Below are 17,948 nucleotides of genomic sequence, written 5' to 3' on the forward strand. Positions count from 1 at the left end.
ATTAAAAGCTAAAACTGGATGAATGGATTAACAAATAACAAGACCCACAGTGTTAATTGTTAATTAACAATTAACAAATAACAAGACCCACACTTTAGGAGGCTAAGGCAGGCCAATCACCTGAGGTCAGGAGTTCAAGACCAGCCTGGCGAATGTAGTGAAACCCCGTCAGTACAATGACAGGAAAATTACCTGGCATGATGACAGGTGCCTGTAATCCCAGCTACTTGGAAGGCTGAGGTGGGAGAATTGCTTGAACCCAGGAGGCGGAGGTGGCAGTGAGCTGAGATTGTATCACTGCATTCTAGGCTGAGTGACAGAGCAATACTCCATCTTGAAAAAAAAAATCCCCAACTATATGCTGCCTATAAGAAACTCACTTCTCTAAACATATACATAAACTTAAAGAAATAAAAAAGTAACAAAAAATGAACAGGAATAGTAATCCTTAAATGAGAAAAAACCTATTTCAAGTCAAAAACTATATAAGGAGACAAAGAAGGTTATTATATAATAATAATGAAGTCAATTTGGCAAGCATCTATAACAACTATAAATATATACACACTCATTACTAGAGCACTCAGATAAAGGAAAAATTATTAGATCTAAAGAGAGAGACAGACTCCATTACAATACTAGTTGGGGACTTTAACACCCACTCACAGCACTGCACAGATCATTGGCAGAAAATCAGCCAAAAATATCAAATTTCAATTGCACTTTAGACCAAAGAGACCTAACAGATATTTACAGAACAGCTGCAGAATACATTCTTGCCATTAGCACACAAAAAAAATCTCCAAAATGGACCATCAATCTCAAAAACTTTTAAAAGTCAAATTCATATTAACTTTATTTTCCAACCACAATAGAATAAAACTAAAAATCAGTTAACAAGAAAACTTTGGAAATTGCACACTACATGGAAATTAAACATCCTGTTCTTGAACAACCAATGGAGGGATGGATCATGTTCTATATAAACCATATTTGTTATAAATTACTACCATGACTGAAAAGCAAGAGAATTAGGGTTATGATTTTCCTATTTGATTTGTGTGTGTGACCTTGATCCAGTCAACCACTTTCTTCTTAAAATTCCAACACTCTCTCAAGAATATTAAAAGGATTATATGAAGTAATAAAAGGTTAAAATGCATTGGAAAAAAATTATTGTAGCACTGTTCACAATAACAAAGACTTGGAACCAACCCAAATGTCCATCAATGATAGACTGGATAAAGAAAATGTGGCACATACTCACCATGGAATACTCTGCAGCCATAAAAAAGGATAAGTTCATGTCCTTTGCAGAGACATGGATGAAACAGAAAACCATCATTCTCAGCAAACTAACACAAGAACAGAAAACCAAAGACCACATGTTCTCACCCACAAGTGGGAGTTGCACAATCAGAACACATGGACACAGGGAAGGGAACATCATACACCAGGGCCTGTCAGGGGATGGGGGACTAGGGGAGGGATAGCATTAGAAGAAATACCTAATGTAGATGATGGGTTACCAGAGGCAGCAAACCACCATGGCACGTGTATACCAATGTTCAAACTTGCACATTCTGCACATGTACCCCAGAACTTAAAGTATAATAATAAATAATAATAATAAAAAGATTTCAAATAAACAACCTAACAATGCATGTCAAGGACCTAGAAACCAAGAGGCCGGGCATGGTGGCTCACACCTGTAATCCCAGCACTTTGGGAGGCCAAGGCAGGTAGATCACAATGTCAGGAGTTCAAGACCAGCCTGACCAACATGGTGAAACCCCATCTCTACTAAAAATACAAAAATTAGCTGGGCATGGTGGCACGTGCCTGTAATCCCAGCTACTCGGGAGGGAGGCTGAGGCAGGAGAATTGCTTGAGCCCCAGAGGTGGAGGTTGCAATGAGCTGAGATCACACCACTGCACTCCAGCATAGGCGACAGAGCAAGACTCCATCTCAAAAAACAAAAAAAAAAAAAAAAAAGAAAAAGAAAAGCAAGAATAAAACAAACACAAAATTAGTAAAAGGAAAGATATAAGATATTATGAGGATCAGAATACAAATAAATGAAATAGTGATCAAACAGTACAAAAGATCAACAAAATGAAAAGCTGGTTTTTTGAAAGATAACCAAAATCAGCAACTATTACACAGAATAAGAAAAAAAGAGGAAAAAACACAGAAAGAAGAAAGGATCATTAGTCACTATTATGAACAAGTATACACCAGCAAATTAGTAAACCTAGAGAACACAAATAAATTCCTGGACACATATAAGCTACCAAGGTTGAACCAAGAAGAAACAGAAAACTTAACAGTCCAATAACAAGTAATGAGATTGAATCAGTAATAAAGTCATCCAACAAAGAAAAGCCTGGGACTGAATGGCTTCACTACCGAATTCTACTAAACTTTTTAAAAAGAACACCAATTCTCAAACTATTCCAAAAAACGGAAGGACAGAAAATCCTTCCTAACTCATTCTACAAGGCCAATATTACCCTAATAACAAAACCAAACAAGGAAACAACAGAAAAAGAAAACAAGACAATACGCCTGATGAACACAGATACAAAATCCTCAACAAAATACAGCAAACCAAATCCAACAACACAGCAAAAAGAGTATACACCATAATTAAGTGGGATTTATCCCAGGAATGTAAGAGTGGGCCAAAAAGCTTTGCCTCTAAGAACTGGAAGAAGACAAAATGCCCATTTTCACCACTGTTATTCAACATAGTACTGAAATCTTAGCCAGAGTAACTACGCAAGGGAAAAAAAAAATTTTAAACACGGTTCCAAATTGAAAATGAAAAACCCAAATTGTCCTTATTTGCAGATGGCATGTTCTCATGTGCAGAAATACTTAAAGACTCTATCAAAAAACTCTTAGAACTGATAAATTCAGTAAAGTTGCAGGATATAAAATCAACATATAAAAATTAGTAGCATTTCCATATAGCAATAACTAGCTGAAAAAGAAATTAAGAAAGCAATTCCATTTCCAACAGCTACAAAAAATAAAATATCCTAGGAATAAATTTAACCAAGGAAGCAAAAGATCCTGACAAAAAAAAAAAACTGAACACTGGTGAAAGAAATTGAAGAAAACAAAAAGAAATTAGAAAGACAGCTCATGTTCATAAATTGGAAAAATTGTTGTTAAAATGACCCAAAAAGATCTACAGATTCAATGCAATTCCTTTTAAATTACTAATGCTATTCTTTATGGATACATAAAAAACAAACATAAAATCGTATTTGGCTACAAGACTTTGAATAACCAAAGCAATTCTAAGCAAAAGAACAAATCTGCAAGCATCAAAATTTCTGACTTCAAAATAAATTACAAAACTATAGTAATCAAAACAGCATGGTACTTACATAGGAAGAGACATACTGAACAGGAGAACAGAAAAGCAAAACCAAAAATAAACCTACATATTAATAGCCAACAGATTTTTAACAAATGCACCAAGAACACAGATTAGGGAAAGGACAGTCTCCCCAATCGATGGTGCTAGGAAAACTGGATATCCATATGCAAAAGAATGACACTAGATACCAAAATCTTACCATATACAAAAATCAACTTAAGATGGACTAAAGAGTTAAATTTACTTGCTATTACAACAACTGCAAAAATATACATTCATATCAAGAGAAGTCAGAAAATATTTGAATTGGATAAAAATGAAAACACAACATCCCATACATTTTGGTATGTTGTGTTTTCATTTTTATCCAGTTCAAATATTCAGGTAAAGAAATTCATAGCTGCAAATGCCTGCAACAGGAAAAAAAAAAAACAGCCTGGCAACATAGCAAGACCTTGTCTCTACAAATAATTTTTTTTTTTTTTTAAGACAGAGTTTCGCTCTTGTTACCCAGACTGGAGTGCAACAGCGCGATCTTAGCTCACCGCAACCTCCGCCTCCTGGGTTCAGGCAATTCTCCTGCCTTAGCCTCCCTAGTAGCTGGGATTACTATTCAGGAGTAGTACACGCACCACCATGCCCAGCTAATTTTTTGTATTTTTAGTAGAGACAGGGTTTCACCATGTTGACCAGGATGGTCTCAATCTCTTGACCTTGTCATCCACCCGCCTCGGCCTGTAAGTGCTGAGATTACAGGCTTGAGCCACTGTGCCTGGCCAATAATTTATTTTTAATTAGCCAGGCATGGTGGCACACATCTGTGGTCCCAGCTACTTCAGAGGCTGAGGCAAGAGAATCAACTGAGCTTATATGGTCGAAGTTGCAGTGAGCAGTGATTAACATTACACTCTAGCCTGGGCAACAGAGCAAGGTATTGTCCCCCCCCCCAAAAAAAAAAAGAAAATAAATAAAAATCTCCAATCAATAACCGAAATGTCCACCTTGAGAGAAGAAAAACAAAAACCCAGCCCAAAACAAGAAATACGGAAATTCCTTGAAAGATACAACTCACCAAAACTAACAGCAGAAATAAAAGTCTACATGATCCTATATTTCTTAAATAAATCAGCAGTTTATAACTTTACACCATAACCCAGATTTTTTTTTCCTAACACTTAAAAAACTGAGAAGTTGGTGATCTCAAACTTCCTGATTCTGACACCCACTACGATGCTACAATAATCAAAACTGTGTGATACTGTCACAAAGGCAGACATATAAATCAATGGAATAGTATTGAAGGCCAGAAACAAACCCTCACATCTATGGTCAAAGGATTTTTTACAAGGGTGCCAAGACCATTTAGTGTGAAGGTACAGTTGTCAACAAATGGTGTTGGGAACACTGAATATTCACACTTTAAAAAGAAGAGAGAGAGAAAGATTGCAACACTATCTTTTACTACCTAAGGGCAAAAAAATTAGAAGAAAACTTAAGAGAAAAGCTTTATGACATTAGACTTGACAATGATTTCTTGGATATGACAGCAAAAATCTAGACGATGAAAAAAATAGCTAAGTTGGACTTCATCAAAATTTAAAACTTTGGTGCATCAAAGAACACTATTTTAGAGTAAAACACCACTGACAGCATGTGAGAAAATATCTGCAAATACCTTATCATGTATCTGATAAGGTACTGATATCCACAATACATAAAGAACTCCTATAACTCAACAACAACCAAAAACAAAGAACCCAATTCAAAATTGGGCAAAGGACTCAAATGGGCATTTCTCCAAAGAAAACAAACATAGCTAATAAGAACATAAGAGGGTTAACATCACTAATCATCAGAGAAATGCAAATTAATACCACATTGAGATATCATTTCATACCCATTAGGATAGCTATATTTAAACAAACAGAAAACAACAAATATTAGCACAAATATGGAGCAATTGGAACCTTCCCACATTGCTGGTAGGAATGTAAAACAATGTAATCACTATGGAAAACAGTATGGTGATTCCTCAAAAAAAAAAAAAAAAACACAGAATTACCATATGATCTAGCAATTCCACTTCTGGGTGTATACCCAAATAAATTAAAAGCAGGGTCTCAGGTATATGTGTACACCTACCTTCATATCGCCATTATAGGCAAAAGATGGAGGCAACCTAAGTATCTATCGATGAATGAATAAACAAACAAAATGTGGCATGTACATATAACTGATTATTTAGACTTAAAAACAAAGGACATAGTGGCATATGCTATAACATAAATAAGCATTTTTAGACATTGTGCTAAGTAAAATATGCCAGTAACAAAAGAACAAACACTGAATGATCCTACTCATATGAGATACTTAAAATAGTCAAATTCATACAGTCATAAGGTAAAATGGTGGTTGCAAGGGGCTAGGAAGAGGGGAAAATGGAAGTTAGCATTCTAATGGCTACAGAATTTCAGTTTGGGAAGATGAAAACATTCTAGAGATGGTAGCAATGATGGTTGCACAACAATGTAAATATAAGTAATATCACAGAATTGTATATTTAAAAAACAGTTAAGATAGGCCAGGCACAATGGCTCACACCTGTAATCCCAGAATTCTGGGAGGCCAAGGTGAGTGGACCACCTGAGGTCAGGAGTTCAAGACCACCCTGGCCAACATAATGAAACCCCATCTCTACTAAAAATACAAAAAATTAGCCAGGCATTGTGATGGGTGCCAGTAATTCCAGTTACTCAGGAGGCTGACGCAGAAGAATCACTTGAACCTGGGAAGTGGAGGTTGCAGTGACCTGAGATAGCACCATAACACTCCAGACTAGGCAACAAGAGTGAAACTTCATTTCAAAAAAATAAAAAACGGTTAAGATGATGTTATATTATATGCATTCTATCACAACTTAAAAAACTACTCACATCGATCTTATATAAACTGTCAGAGATTATAAAAAGAGTACTTCACAAATAAGGTAAATATATATTTTTATATATGACATTCAAAACTAGGTAATAACATTACAAGAAAGGAAAATCACAGGCTAGTATCACTTATAAGCAAAGACACAATAAAACCAATCAAAATTTAACAAATTGAATCCAGTAATATGTAAAAAAGATAATATATAATCAGGTTTATTCCAGGAATGCAAGGTTAAGATTTGAAAACGATGTAATTTACCACATTAACAAAATGAAACAGAAAAATCATGTATCAACTCATTAAATGTAATATTTGATAAAATTCAGCATTCATTCATGATTTTTAAACTCATTGGAAAAGTAGGAAAAGAAGATCTCAACTCAACAAAGGGTATTTATGGATAACAACATACTTAACGGTAAAACACTAAATACTTTCCCACTGAAATTAGAAACAAAAAAGGATGAATGTCTATTCTCATGATCTCTACTACACATTATATAAGAGGTCCTAGCCCAGTATAATAAGGAAATAAAAGATACAAGTACTGTATAGAAAGATGTAAAACTGTCATTATTTGCAGATGACATGATTGAACATAGACAATCCAAAAGAACCTACCAAATACTGGTAGACATGTTAGGCCACTAGATAGAAGGTCAACATACTAAAATCAATTTGATTTCTCTGTACTGGTAACAAATTATTAGGAAATGAAGGGGTTTTTTCGTTTGTTTTTGTTTTTTGGGACAGAGTCTCTCTTTGTCGCCAGGCTGGAGTGCAGTGGCATGATCTTGGCTCACTGCAACCTCCACCTCCCCAGTTCAAGTGATTCTCGTGCCTCAGCATCCCAAGTAGCTGGGATTACAGGCATGTGCCACCACACCTGGCTAATTTTTTTGTATTTTTAGTAGAGATGGGGTTTTTCCAAATTGGCCAGGCTGTTTCAAAACTCCTGACCTCAAATGATCCACCCACCTCGGCCTCCCAAAGCGCTATGATTGATTACAGGAAAGAGCCACTGAGCCTAGCCAGAAAATAAAGGTTTTTAAAATCTACTTAAACATCAATAAAAACAGATGAAATTTAATGAAATACATGCAAAATTTCTCTAAAAAGTTCAAAACATTGCTGAGAGAAATTAAAAGGCCTAAAAATATGAAAAGCATTGCTCTGTATATGAATGGAAAAACTCAAAACTATGTCAACTCAGTATGTTAATATGTTAATTCATCCAAAATTGACCTACAGAGTCAATGTAATCCCAGAAAAAACACCAACAGCTTTCCTTTTTGGAAATTAATTCTAAAAGTTACAAGTTGAAATCAAAATGTATATGATAGGCTGGCAGTGGTGGCTCATGCCTGTAATTCCAGCACTTCGGGAGGCCAAGGCAGGTGGATCACCTGAGGTCAGGAGTTTGAGACCAGCCTGGGCAACATGGTGAAATGCAGTCTCTAGTAAAAATACAAAAATTGCCCAGGCGTGATGGTGCATGCCTATAATCCCAGCTACTAGGGAGGCTGTGGCAGGAAAATTGCTTGAACCTGAGAGGCGAAGGTTGCACTGAGCCGAGATCGAGCCACTGCACTCCATCCTGCATAACAGAACAAGACTCAAAAAATAAATAAATAAAATGTATATGGAAATACAAAGGACTTAAAATAGTTATGACAATCTTGAAGGTGAACAGAACAAAATTGTATTAATTACAGATATCAAATCTTATTGGTAACCATATGGAGTGACACAAGAATAGACAAATAGATCAAAGAGTTCAGAAACAAATCCACTCATATATGGCAACCTGATTTACAGCAAAGGCTTACTGTAATTGAGTAGGGAAAGAAGAGTTCAAGAAATGGTATAGATCAACTGACGATCAATGGAAAAAAAATTAATCTTGACCTCTATTTCATATATGCAGAAAAACTAATTTGAGATGAATCATGTAATTCAATAAAGCTCCTAAAATAAATAGAAAAGAATATCTTCATGACATTGGTGTTAAGTAAAGATTTCTTAAACAACACAAGAAAAACCCTAAGCACAAGGGAAAAGATTGATAAATTGGACCTCCGTAAAATTGTTAACTTTTATTCATTAAGACACCTGTATGAGTAAAGTGACAAGCCACAAATTGAGAGTTAATATTGCAAAACATATATACTGACAAAGGACTCATTTCCAAAATATATAAAGAATTCCTATACATCAATAAGACAGAAAACCCAATTTTAAAAAAAGGAAAAAAGAATTCACAAAAAAAAAATAAGTAAAAGGCCAATAAGAATATTAAGAAGGTGCTCAACATCATTAGTCATTAGGAAAATGCAAGTTAAAATTACAATGAGATACCACTACACACCCACTGGAAAGGCTAACATTAAAATATTAATATAACAAGTAGCAGCAAAAATGTAAAATACATGGAATGCTCATACATTGTTGCTGAGACTGGAATTGTTACAATCACTTTGGAAGACTATCTGGCAGTATGAAAGCTAAACACATGCCTACTTTCTAGGTATACACCTAAGAGAAATTAATACTTATGTTACCAAGATTCATGTACCAGAATGTTTATGGAAGCTTTCTTCACAAGCCAAAAATATTAAAAACCCAAGTGTCCATCAACAGGAGAAAAGTAAATTGTAGAATCTTTATGCAATGGAATAGTAATGGCAATACAAAAAACAAACTCATCTAACAACATGGGTTAATCTTAGAAATGTTGAAAGAAAAAAAGCCAAACAATAAGTGATATCAACTTATTTCAGGTTCAAAAACAGGTAAAAGGTATCTATGTTGACAGAAGACAGATTACCAGTCACCTCTTTTAGGAGTGGGGAGTACTTTCCCCCACCCCCAAGAAGGAGTCTCACTCTGTCGCCCAGGATGGAGTACAGTTGCATGATCTCAGTTCACCGCAACCTCCGCCTCCCAGATAAAGCAATTCTCCTGCCTCAACCTCCCAAGTAGCTGGGATCATAGGCACATGCCACCATGTCCGGCTAATTTTCTGTATTTTTAGTAGAGATGGGTTTCACCATGTTGGCCAGGCTGGTCTTGAACTCCTGACCTCGTGATTCACCCATTTCGGCCTTCCAAAGTACTGGGATTAGAAGCATGAGCCACCGCGCCCAGCCTGGAGTACTTATTAAAAGTAAAACGGGTGAGGTTTTTGGGGTGCTGGAAACATTCTATTTTTTTATTGGACAGTAGTTGCACAGATATAAAACATTTTAAAATTGAGCTCTTATACTTGGGATTTGTACTCATTAAAAAGAAAAAACTAAAATGAAAATATTGAAAATATCCACTCAACCCTGAAAAGAGGAAAAAGAAGCAGCCAAGAATATTATTTCTTAGTGTTAAGTCTAGATTTACTTAATAAACGAGTAATAAAAGAGGCTGTGGACTATAACTACAAATGATCAATAACTATTACTATCAGATTAAGTCTTCCCTTATCCTAAAAACCAGTTGGTCTCTCTTCTGAGTTTCCACAGATGCTCAAGCCTAACAGAATTTTTTGGCATATGTTACTAATAAATGTACTAAATGAATTAATGAATATGTGAACCCTGAAGTTACAGTTTCTTGCATCAGACCAAGCTCATATTAAAAGGAACTAAAACGATTAATAAAGAAGTTTCCAATTTTACTGCCATTCTCAATGCATCTACTCAACACTCTGAGGATGCCGTGGGAAATGGGATCTGAACCTGCTCTTTTTTTTATTCTGGTCTTTTTTTTCTCAGCCCCACCAGCCAGCCACCCTTCCTGCTGGCTTTCAACCCCTTCCATTGCCCAAAAAGGATATTAAGAATGTAATCGAGTGGAGACATTACAGGCTTACACATAATAATTTTGACAATGTAAATTAGCACATTCGTAATGCTTGAAAATTGAGTATATAGACTGAACAATTCTGACACAACGAAATCGTTTTCCTGTCAAGGCAACTTTGAGTAATCCCATTCTAATATACCCTCACTGGGAACAAACTACTTTTTAAAATTATGTAGGCCGGGCCCGGTGGCTCACGCCTACAGTCCCAGTACTTTGGGAGACCGAGGCGGGCGGATCGCCTGAGGTCAGAATGACAGCTACATAGCTTACCTGTTCCAGCACATCCAACTTTAACTCGAGCTTGCTGAGTACCACGTCTCCACCCCATAGTGAAAGCTGCAGGTCCGACGGCTTTAAGTTCTTGATGTAGCGATTCACATAGCTCATTAAAATTGGAGTTACATATGACTCCAGCATCTTTTAAGGTAAGGAGTCAAAGTCAGAGCTGAAAGAAGAAAAGACAGAAACGTAAGCAGCTGGCGGTACACTGAAGGAAAAAGCGTTAGTTACCCGGCAGAAAGCAGTAGGTTCCCACCAAAGCGGCCGTTCGCCTCCTCTTAGAAGCAGAGAAAAGTCAAGCGGACCCCCCAGCTCCAGCTGCGACTTCCTCACAAGTACAACACCCCTAGCCAGGCTAAGTGAGGGAGGAAGAGACAGTGACCAGAAGATAGCGTGTCCCTCAGACCGGAAGAGTGAAGTGAAGCGGGCTTACCAACCTGGCCACCCCGCGGGGCCCTCGCCTCCCGGAAGCCAGCCGGATCTGCCACCAAAGAACCAGAGCTAAAGCCAGGCCCCCTCCCGCTCCCACTCCCTCTGCACTCCACCCTCGGCTCACTTGCCAGTCCCGCGGCCTTCCCTCCACCTCCAGGTTCCCGGCACCCGCCCCTGCCCGCAGCGCGGCTCCTGTATCGCGCCACTTCCGGGTGTGCCCCACTTGGTGCTCAAAACAAACTGCCCCTCCACCGCCGCCACTCTACGCAGCCGGACCGGATTGCTCAGGGTGGAGAAGCTACTCTGCGCGTCTTCGTGGAGGAGAACTCTTGCCTTCGGCTAGCCAGGGTCCCCGCTCCGACCCTGCTAGACAAAGCTCTAGGAAGTGTCTGAAGGGGTGAGGGGAACCGTAAAGTGGAAACACCCGAGATCCGGAAGTGGCGCTCCGGGGAAAAGGTGGATGCGGGTGCCGGGATCCGCTGCGCCGCGGCGGTTCCCCAGATGGAGGTTCGGCCTCGGTGGGGAAGCACAGAGGGTCGCTGGTTCGATGCGGAGAGACCAGACCTAGCACTTAAAGCCCTGAAAAATAGAGAGGGTTGTTTTTCTTGATAAATGAAAGGACTGGGAAGAGGAACCTGGGTTCAGTGAGGAGGGCAGAAGAAATAGGCCGCTGGTAGGAGGAGCAAGTGACAGATTTAAACTTAGTTCCGAGGTTTATTTGCTGGAAGGCAGGCGGATGTGGGAAGAGAAATGAAGGGATTCAGACGTATACCCTTGTAGGATGCGTTTTGGCCACACATGTAGACAAGCTCTCGCATTCTGTTACTTTCACAAAGCAATGACAGAGTATTCCCTAGTTGGCTGATGAGGGGCGGGGGAGGGATGGTCAAAGAGAAGATTGCAGAGAACCAAAGGATTGCGGTCTGACATGGGATTTAGGGAAGCTGCGGGAAGAACCAAAATGAAAGCGGAATTGAGAGTTCTAGAGACAAAGTGAAAGTAACTAGTAAGTAATGAATCCAGAGTTGTAAGCGTCGGTGTTGGTTGTATTAGGCTGTAATGAGTCTATAAAATATTACCTTTCCGTATAATAGCTTGCAAGCTAACAAAGTCAAGAAACTCAAACATTAACTCTGAAAATATACATTGGACTTAGAGGAATCGCATAGACATGCTGGACAAGTTTTGCCCAGCTTGTCTTATTTTTGGTTACCTCTGAAGAAAGCACCTTACCACTGCATTTTGAAAGTAAACTCCTGGCCAGGCCTGCACGCCTTGGCACGTTGGGAGGCCAAGCCCTCCAAAACCCGCCTCTACAAAATAATAATACAAAATTAGCTGGGCGTGGTGGCGTGACTGTAGTCCTTGCTACTCGGGAGGCTGAGGTGGGAGGATCACTTGAGCCCAGTAGGTGGAAGCTGCAGTGAGCAGGGATCACACCACTGCACTCCAGCCTGGGTGACAGAGTGAGACCCTGTCCAAAAGATTTTTTTTTAAATCAAACTAGGCTTATTAAAAGGTTGTTAAATACCCATCCAGGCCTAATGCTCTTTCCTGGAATTCAAAATTACCATTTCTTGAAAGAGCTTCATTAACTGCAATAGAAAAGAGGCCTGAGGATGCAAGGTGTTTAGATTTATTATTGAAAATAAGGAAATAAGTTCCACCAAAAAAGGCAGCAGCTAATTGCTAATTCAGAGCAGCTGTTCTGTCACAAAAAAAACGCCTTCATTAATAACTCAAATAATTTGAGTATTATCAAAACTTACCAAATTATACAAATGAATTATTTTTTAGTTGTCTGCTTCATCTGAAACACAGGTCAAAGCCATGACTTAGAGGTTTTGACTTAAAGAAAATTGTTCTACTAATTGTGTGGAACCTCCCGGTGGTCTACAACACTAGCTCCAGGTCTTGTCACTTTTCTAGAGAAAAAGGGCCTAGTTGTTTTTGTTTTTGTTTTTGTTTTTTTTGAGACAGAGTTTCGCTCTTGTTGCCGAGGCTAGAGTGCAATGGCACAATCTCAGCTCACCGCAACCTCCACCTCCCTGGTTCAAGTGATTGTCCTGCCTCAGCCTCCCACATAGCTGGGATTGCAGGCATGCGCCACCATGCCTGGCTAATCTTGTATTTCTAGTAGAGACAAGATTTATCCATGTTGATCAGGCTGGTCTCGAACTCCTGACTTTAGGTGATCCGCCCACTTTCAGCCTCCCAAAGTGCTGGGATTACAGGTGTGAGCCAACACACCTGTCCAAGGGCCTAGTTTTCTAATATGGTGATCTACTAAATAAAAACACTATGTTAAGATAAATTGGCCAAATATAGGAGTGGAAATGTTACTAAGATGTTTGAACAAATAACATATGGAATGCTAAACACTTTTTGTTCTCATATGCCATTTTTCTCCTGAAACCAACAAAAAATAGCCAAATTCCTCACTTGGGAAAATTATCTGGGAACTGTGTTTTCGTTTAAGTATCAAAAAATTTGTAGTTTTCAACCTGTGCTCCACTGTGCCCTTTACCATAAGTAGTCAAGATAAATTTAATTCCTTTTCACTGATAGTTTCATTGATCATTTTTTTAAATGTCAAATAGCAAGCCTTTTCCAAATCTACTACTATTATGTCTTCGTATTGTAAGATTTTTCTTCCCCCTACAAATAGTTTAAGGGTTCTCAAGAAGACATTGAGGCAGATTGGTTCTGTAGAGGCAGGCCTTGTTCTTAACAGGAAACCTACAAGTTTCTCCCCATTATGTATACTGTTAGCTGTAGGGTTTTTGTAGATGTTCTTTAGCAAGCTAAAGCTCACTGAAAGTTATTATCATAACATGGGTATTAGATTTTGTCAAATGCTTTTTCTGCATCTATTGATATGAACACGTGATTTTTCTTCTTTAGCCTGTTAATGTGATTAATTACAATAATTGATTAGTTGAATGTGTAACCAGCCTTGCATACTTTGGATAAGTCCCACTTTGTCATTGTTTATACTTCCTCTTATACATTGTTGGATTTAATTTGCTAATATTTTTTTGAAGATTTCTGCATCTGTGTCCATTAGAAATATTGGTTTAGTTTTCTTATAATGTCTTTATCTGATTTTGGTATTGTAGTAATGCTGGGCTCATGAATAAATTAGGAAGTATTCCTTTGCGTCTATCATCTGGAAGAGATTATACAGAATTGGTATAATTTCTTCCTTAAATGTTTGGTATTACTCACCAATGAATCCACCTCAGATAGTGTTTTCCATGTTAGAAGGTCATTAACCATTCTGTTTCTTCATTTCTGTATTTTATTTATTTTATTTATTTCCATCTCCCTGCTTACATTTTCCAGCTGCAAGATTTAAAAATTGAAAAAGCTGGAGAAAGGCTTCTTTTTTTATTTCGTTTTCTACTATGTGTGGTATATATATGGGATCTTCAACTACGGGGTCCTGTATCCCTAATGCCTCGCATATTATGTGGTACCTAATAGGTTATGTCAGTGATTTGCTTTAACAATTATTCAGAAAATCTGCTTACCTTTTCTTTCCGTACACATGGCTAGATTATTATTCTGGCTAATAGCCAGGTTTTGTCAAGTAACTGAGTTCTGATCACCTGAATGTGGATACAAGTGATGTAGGCACAGGCCTGGCTCATAAAAGCCTCCCACATGACAGCTTTAGTCTTTCTCCATTGCCAAGCAGGATAAAAATGTGCAGAGGACTCCAGGGTCTAAGGAGATGTTAAGGACAAAAACTAGGAGATTAAGTCTATAAATCATTGCCTGGAGAAACAACTGCTGATAACTAACATCCATTAGGATTTTCCATGATTGAGAAATAAACTACTGTTAAACTTACTGAGATATGGAGGGTTATCTGTCACAGCAATAAGTATTATTTTAAATAATTCATATAATAAACATAAGCTGATCTTATTTCAACTTTGTTATTTCAGAAACATTAAAATTGTAATCAACCTGAATCTTCTGACTTTATTTCTCCCCTTTTGAGAAGGAAAAAAGAAAAACCATTAATTACTACAATCAATAGCACAACAAAGTTTTCTGGATTTAAAGTCATACACATTAAGCAGCTGTATAGTGCACTTCTGACTGGCTTCCTAAAGAGTTGCAGCATATAAGGATTCTTAATATACCCTCAGAGTTAAGTGTGAACAAATATCCAATCACGTAGACATTACCTCATTTTGAAAATTGAGCACAGTATAGTTCATAAGTCCAATTGGCAAGAAATAACAATCATGATTGGCTCAAATTACTTATGTATATTAGTTTGATATTCTGAATTTACTCATTAACTCAGACATTCTTTGAATGCCCACTATGTGTTATACACCATACCAGTTACTTAGGCAGCCCACATTGAAGGAGCTCCATTTCATTGGAATCACAGATATAAATGACTAATTAAAATATCATATGATTAAGTGGATTATGTAAAAAGTGCTGTGGGACACTGAAAAAAATCATTTAGAACTATGTGAGAAAATCAGTCAAGGCTTAAGAGAGGAATTACCAGTTACAGATAACAACGTATTTTTTCCACTGACCTAAGCCTTTCAAGCAAAATCAGAAAAGTATAGTTTTCACTAAAATAAATCACCAATGGAATGGCCTGGTTTAATACCCTTTTGGAAGACAAAAAGAGTCCTAGAAATCCCTACTACATCAAAATAAATTGGAGGGATAGACAAACATGCCAATGTAACTGAATAAAGAGCCCAGAAAGAAACCCCCTCAAACATGACATCTTTATATATGACAGAGTAGGATTGCAAATCAATGGCAAAGAGTTTGCACATTTCAATCATTGATACTAGAACAATTACTCCCTATGTGGAGAAAGATTAAAATTAGAATCCTACCTCAGATGTAGGAAAGAAGTCTAAGTTTTATGAGGCCAAAAACTTATTATTTGGGGATTCCTAAGGAAATTCCAAAATAAATTATTTTTGAAAATTTTATAAAAACATAACCCATGTGAACATTACTTGGGCTTCTCCCAGAGCCTTGAAAAGAGCTTATGCAAGTGACGGTAGAGTAAATCTACCACTCTCCACAACAAACAAAAATAAACTCCAAATGGAGTAAGAATTCAGTGTGAATTTTTTTAATTTTTAGAGAAATTATAGGAAAAAATTATTATGCCTCAGAGAGGAAGGATTTCTTAAGTAAGGCATAAAGATATAAAGAGGACAAACTTTCAAAGAAAAGCTTACAAAGTTTATACATTAAAACTTAAGAAGCTTGTTCATCAAATAACGTCAAAATACAAGCCACAAACTGGGTGAAGATGATTAAATGTTCATTACTCAACGAAGAAAAGAATTCATTTTATAATAAACTACAAATTAATGAACAAATTCAATAGAAAACTGAGCAATTCATAGAAGAGGAAACCCAAATGTGTAATAATCACAAGAAAACATCTTCAGCTTCACTAATCAGGGGTATTCAATTTGAAACAATAATGATCTATTCCATACCTATCAGACTGATAATATTTTTAATGTATAATGTCAGTGAGTTGTAGGATAGGAATGTAGTACACTGTTACTGACAGCAACACAGTGGAGAGGAATTAAGCAACATCCAGCAGAGTTGAAAATGTATGCCCTATGACCCAACAATTCTATTTGTACATATTATAGAAACTTACATGTATGCACAAGGAGATATGTTTAATACTGTCTTGCAGCATTGTTTGTACAGGTTGAGGATCCCTTATCCAAAATGCTTGGAACCAGAAGTGTTTCAGATCTCAAATATTTTCAGATTTTGGAATATTTGCATTATACTTACCAATTTAGCAACACTAATCCAAAAATCTAAAATCCTCCAAAGACCATTTCCTTTGAGGGTCATGCTGGCACTCAAAAACTCAGATTTTGGAGCGTTTTTGATTTGGGAATTAGGATACTCAACCTGTATTAGTAAAACAGTAGAAACAATTGAAATGTCAGTTGGACACTAGTTAACTGTCATATTCATACAATAGAATATTATATACTAGTGAAAATGAATGTTATGACTTTTAAATATTTTACCTACAGTAAGAAATACATTTCACACCATGACTTAATACATATATGCATACATATATACATCACATACATATATGTATATAGGCATTAAATTGAGTACTTATGATATATTTTATTTTCTGTTCTATTTTTTTCTAAAGCAGTTGATGACCAGCTAAATTGATTTTGTATGCTACTAACGATTTGAAACCTACAATTTGAAAAACAAAAACCAAGTTACATATTTATCAACATCAATAAATCTGAAGAAATAACAGTATAACATATAGTGTGTGTATACGTCTACAGATATGTCTATATATTTACACATACATGTATATGGCATTCAAGAAATGCTATACATTATGATAGCTACATCTATATATAGGAATAACTTTTTAAACTTTTATGAGAAAGTAACTAAATTCAGGATAGTATCATTACCTCTGAAGAGGAAGACATGGGAAAATATAATGGGAAGGAAATACTGGGTTCTTCAACTATATCTGTAATGTTTACTTCTCTTCCAATAGGAAAAATGTTAATATTTGATAGGTGTTGAGTAACTGGGTGTTATTCATGTTTTATATATTTTCAAAATACTTGATTATTAAAAAGAATTAACTAGAACAGTATTTCTCAACTTTACATCACACTTTGAAAAATCTTCTCACTTTTTCCAAAAACGTATTTACAGGTATTTGATTATCTTGATTATTTATAGCAAAGTTTAAAGAAAGAAAACTTGCTGGGTATAGTGACTAACATCTGTAATCTCAGCACTTGGGAGGCCAGGGCAGGAGGCTCACTTGAGGCCAGGAGTTGGAGACCAGCCTGGGCAACATAGTGAGACCCCATCTCTACATACATATATATATACACACACATATAATATATATTATATAATATATGTATATATACACACACATATATATGTGTGTATATATGTATATAAAATATGTATTTTTTTAATTAGCCAGGTGTGGTGGTGTGCACCTGTAGTCCTAGCTAC

General features: G+C 36.9%; 1 protein-coding gene across 29 annotated transcripts in view; it reads right to left on the minus strand.

Moving 5' to 3' along the window:
- The window catches only part of VPS13B (vacuolar protein sorting 13 homolog B), an 822,207-nt gene extending 810,921 nt beyond the window's left edge, over positions 1-11,286 (minus strand). For 20 of the 29 annotated variants that reach the window (XR_013528186.1, XR_013528187.1, XR_013528188.1 and 17 more), the window contains exons 1-2: positions 11,020-11,286; positions 10,455-10,629 (exon numbers count right to left, since the gene is read on the minus strand). Coding sequence is in view for 18 of the 29 variants with exons in the window: in XM_035277321.3 (XP_035133212.3) it covers positions 10,455-10,601 (147 nt within the window). In the remaining 11 variants the exon portion in view is untranslated. Of the gene's footprint in view, positions 1-10,454; positions 10,630-10,896 lie in introns of all 29 variants that reach the window. The other 9 variants (XR_013528189.1, XR_013528195.1, XR_013528194.1 and 6 more) reach the window with 4 other exon arrangements.
- Between the last annotated feature and the right edge of the window lie 6,662 nt (positions 11,287-17,948).

The sequence above is a fragment of the Callithrix jacchus genome, chromosome 16 (genome assembly GCF_049354715.1).
Source record: "Callithrix jacchus isolate 240 chromosome 16, calJac240_pri, whole genome shotgun sequence".
NCBI lineage: Eukaryota > Metazoa > Chordata > Mammalia > Primates > Cebidae > Callithrix > Callithrix jacchus.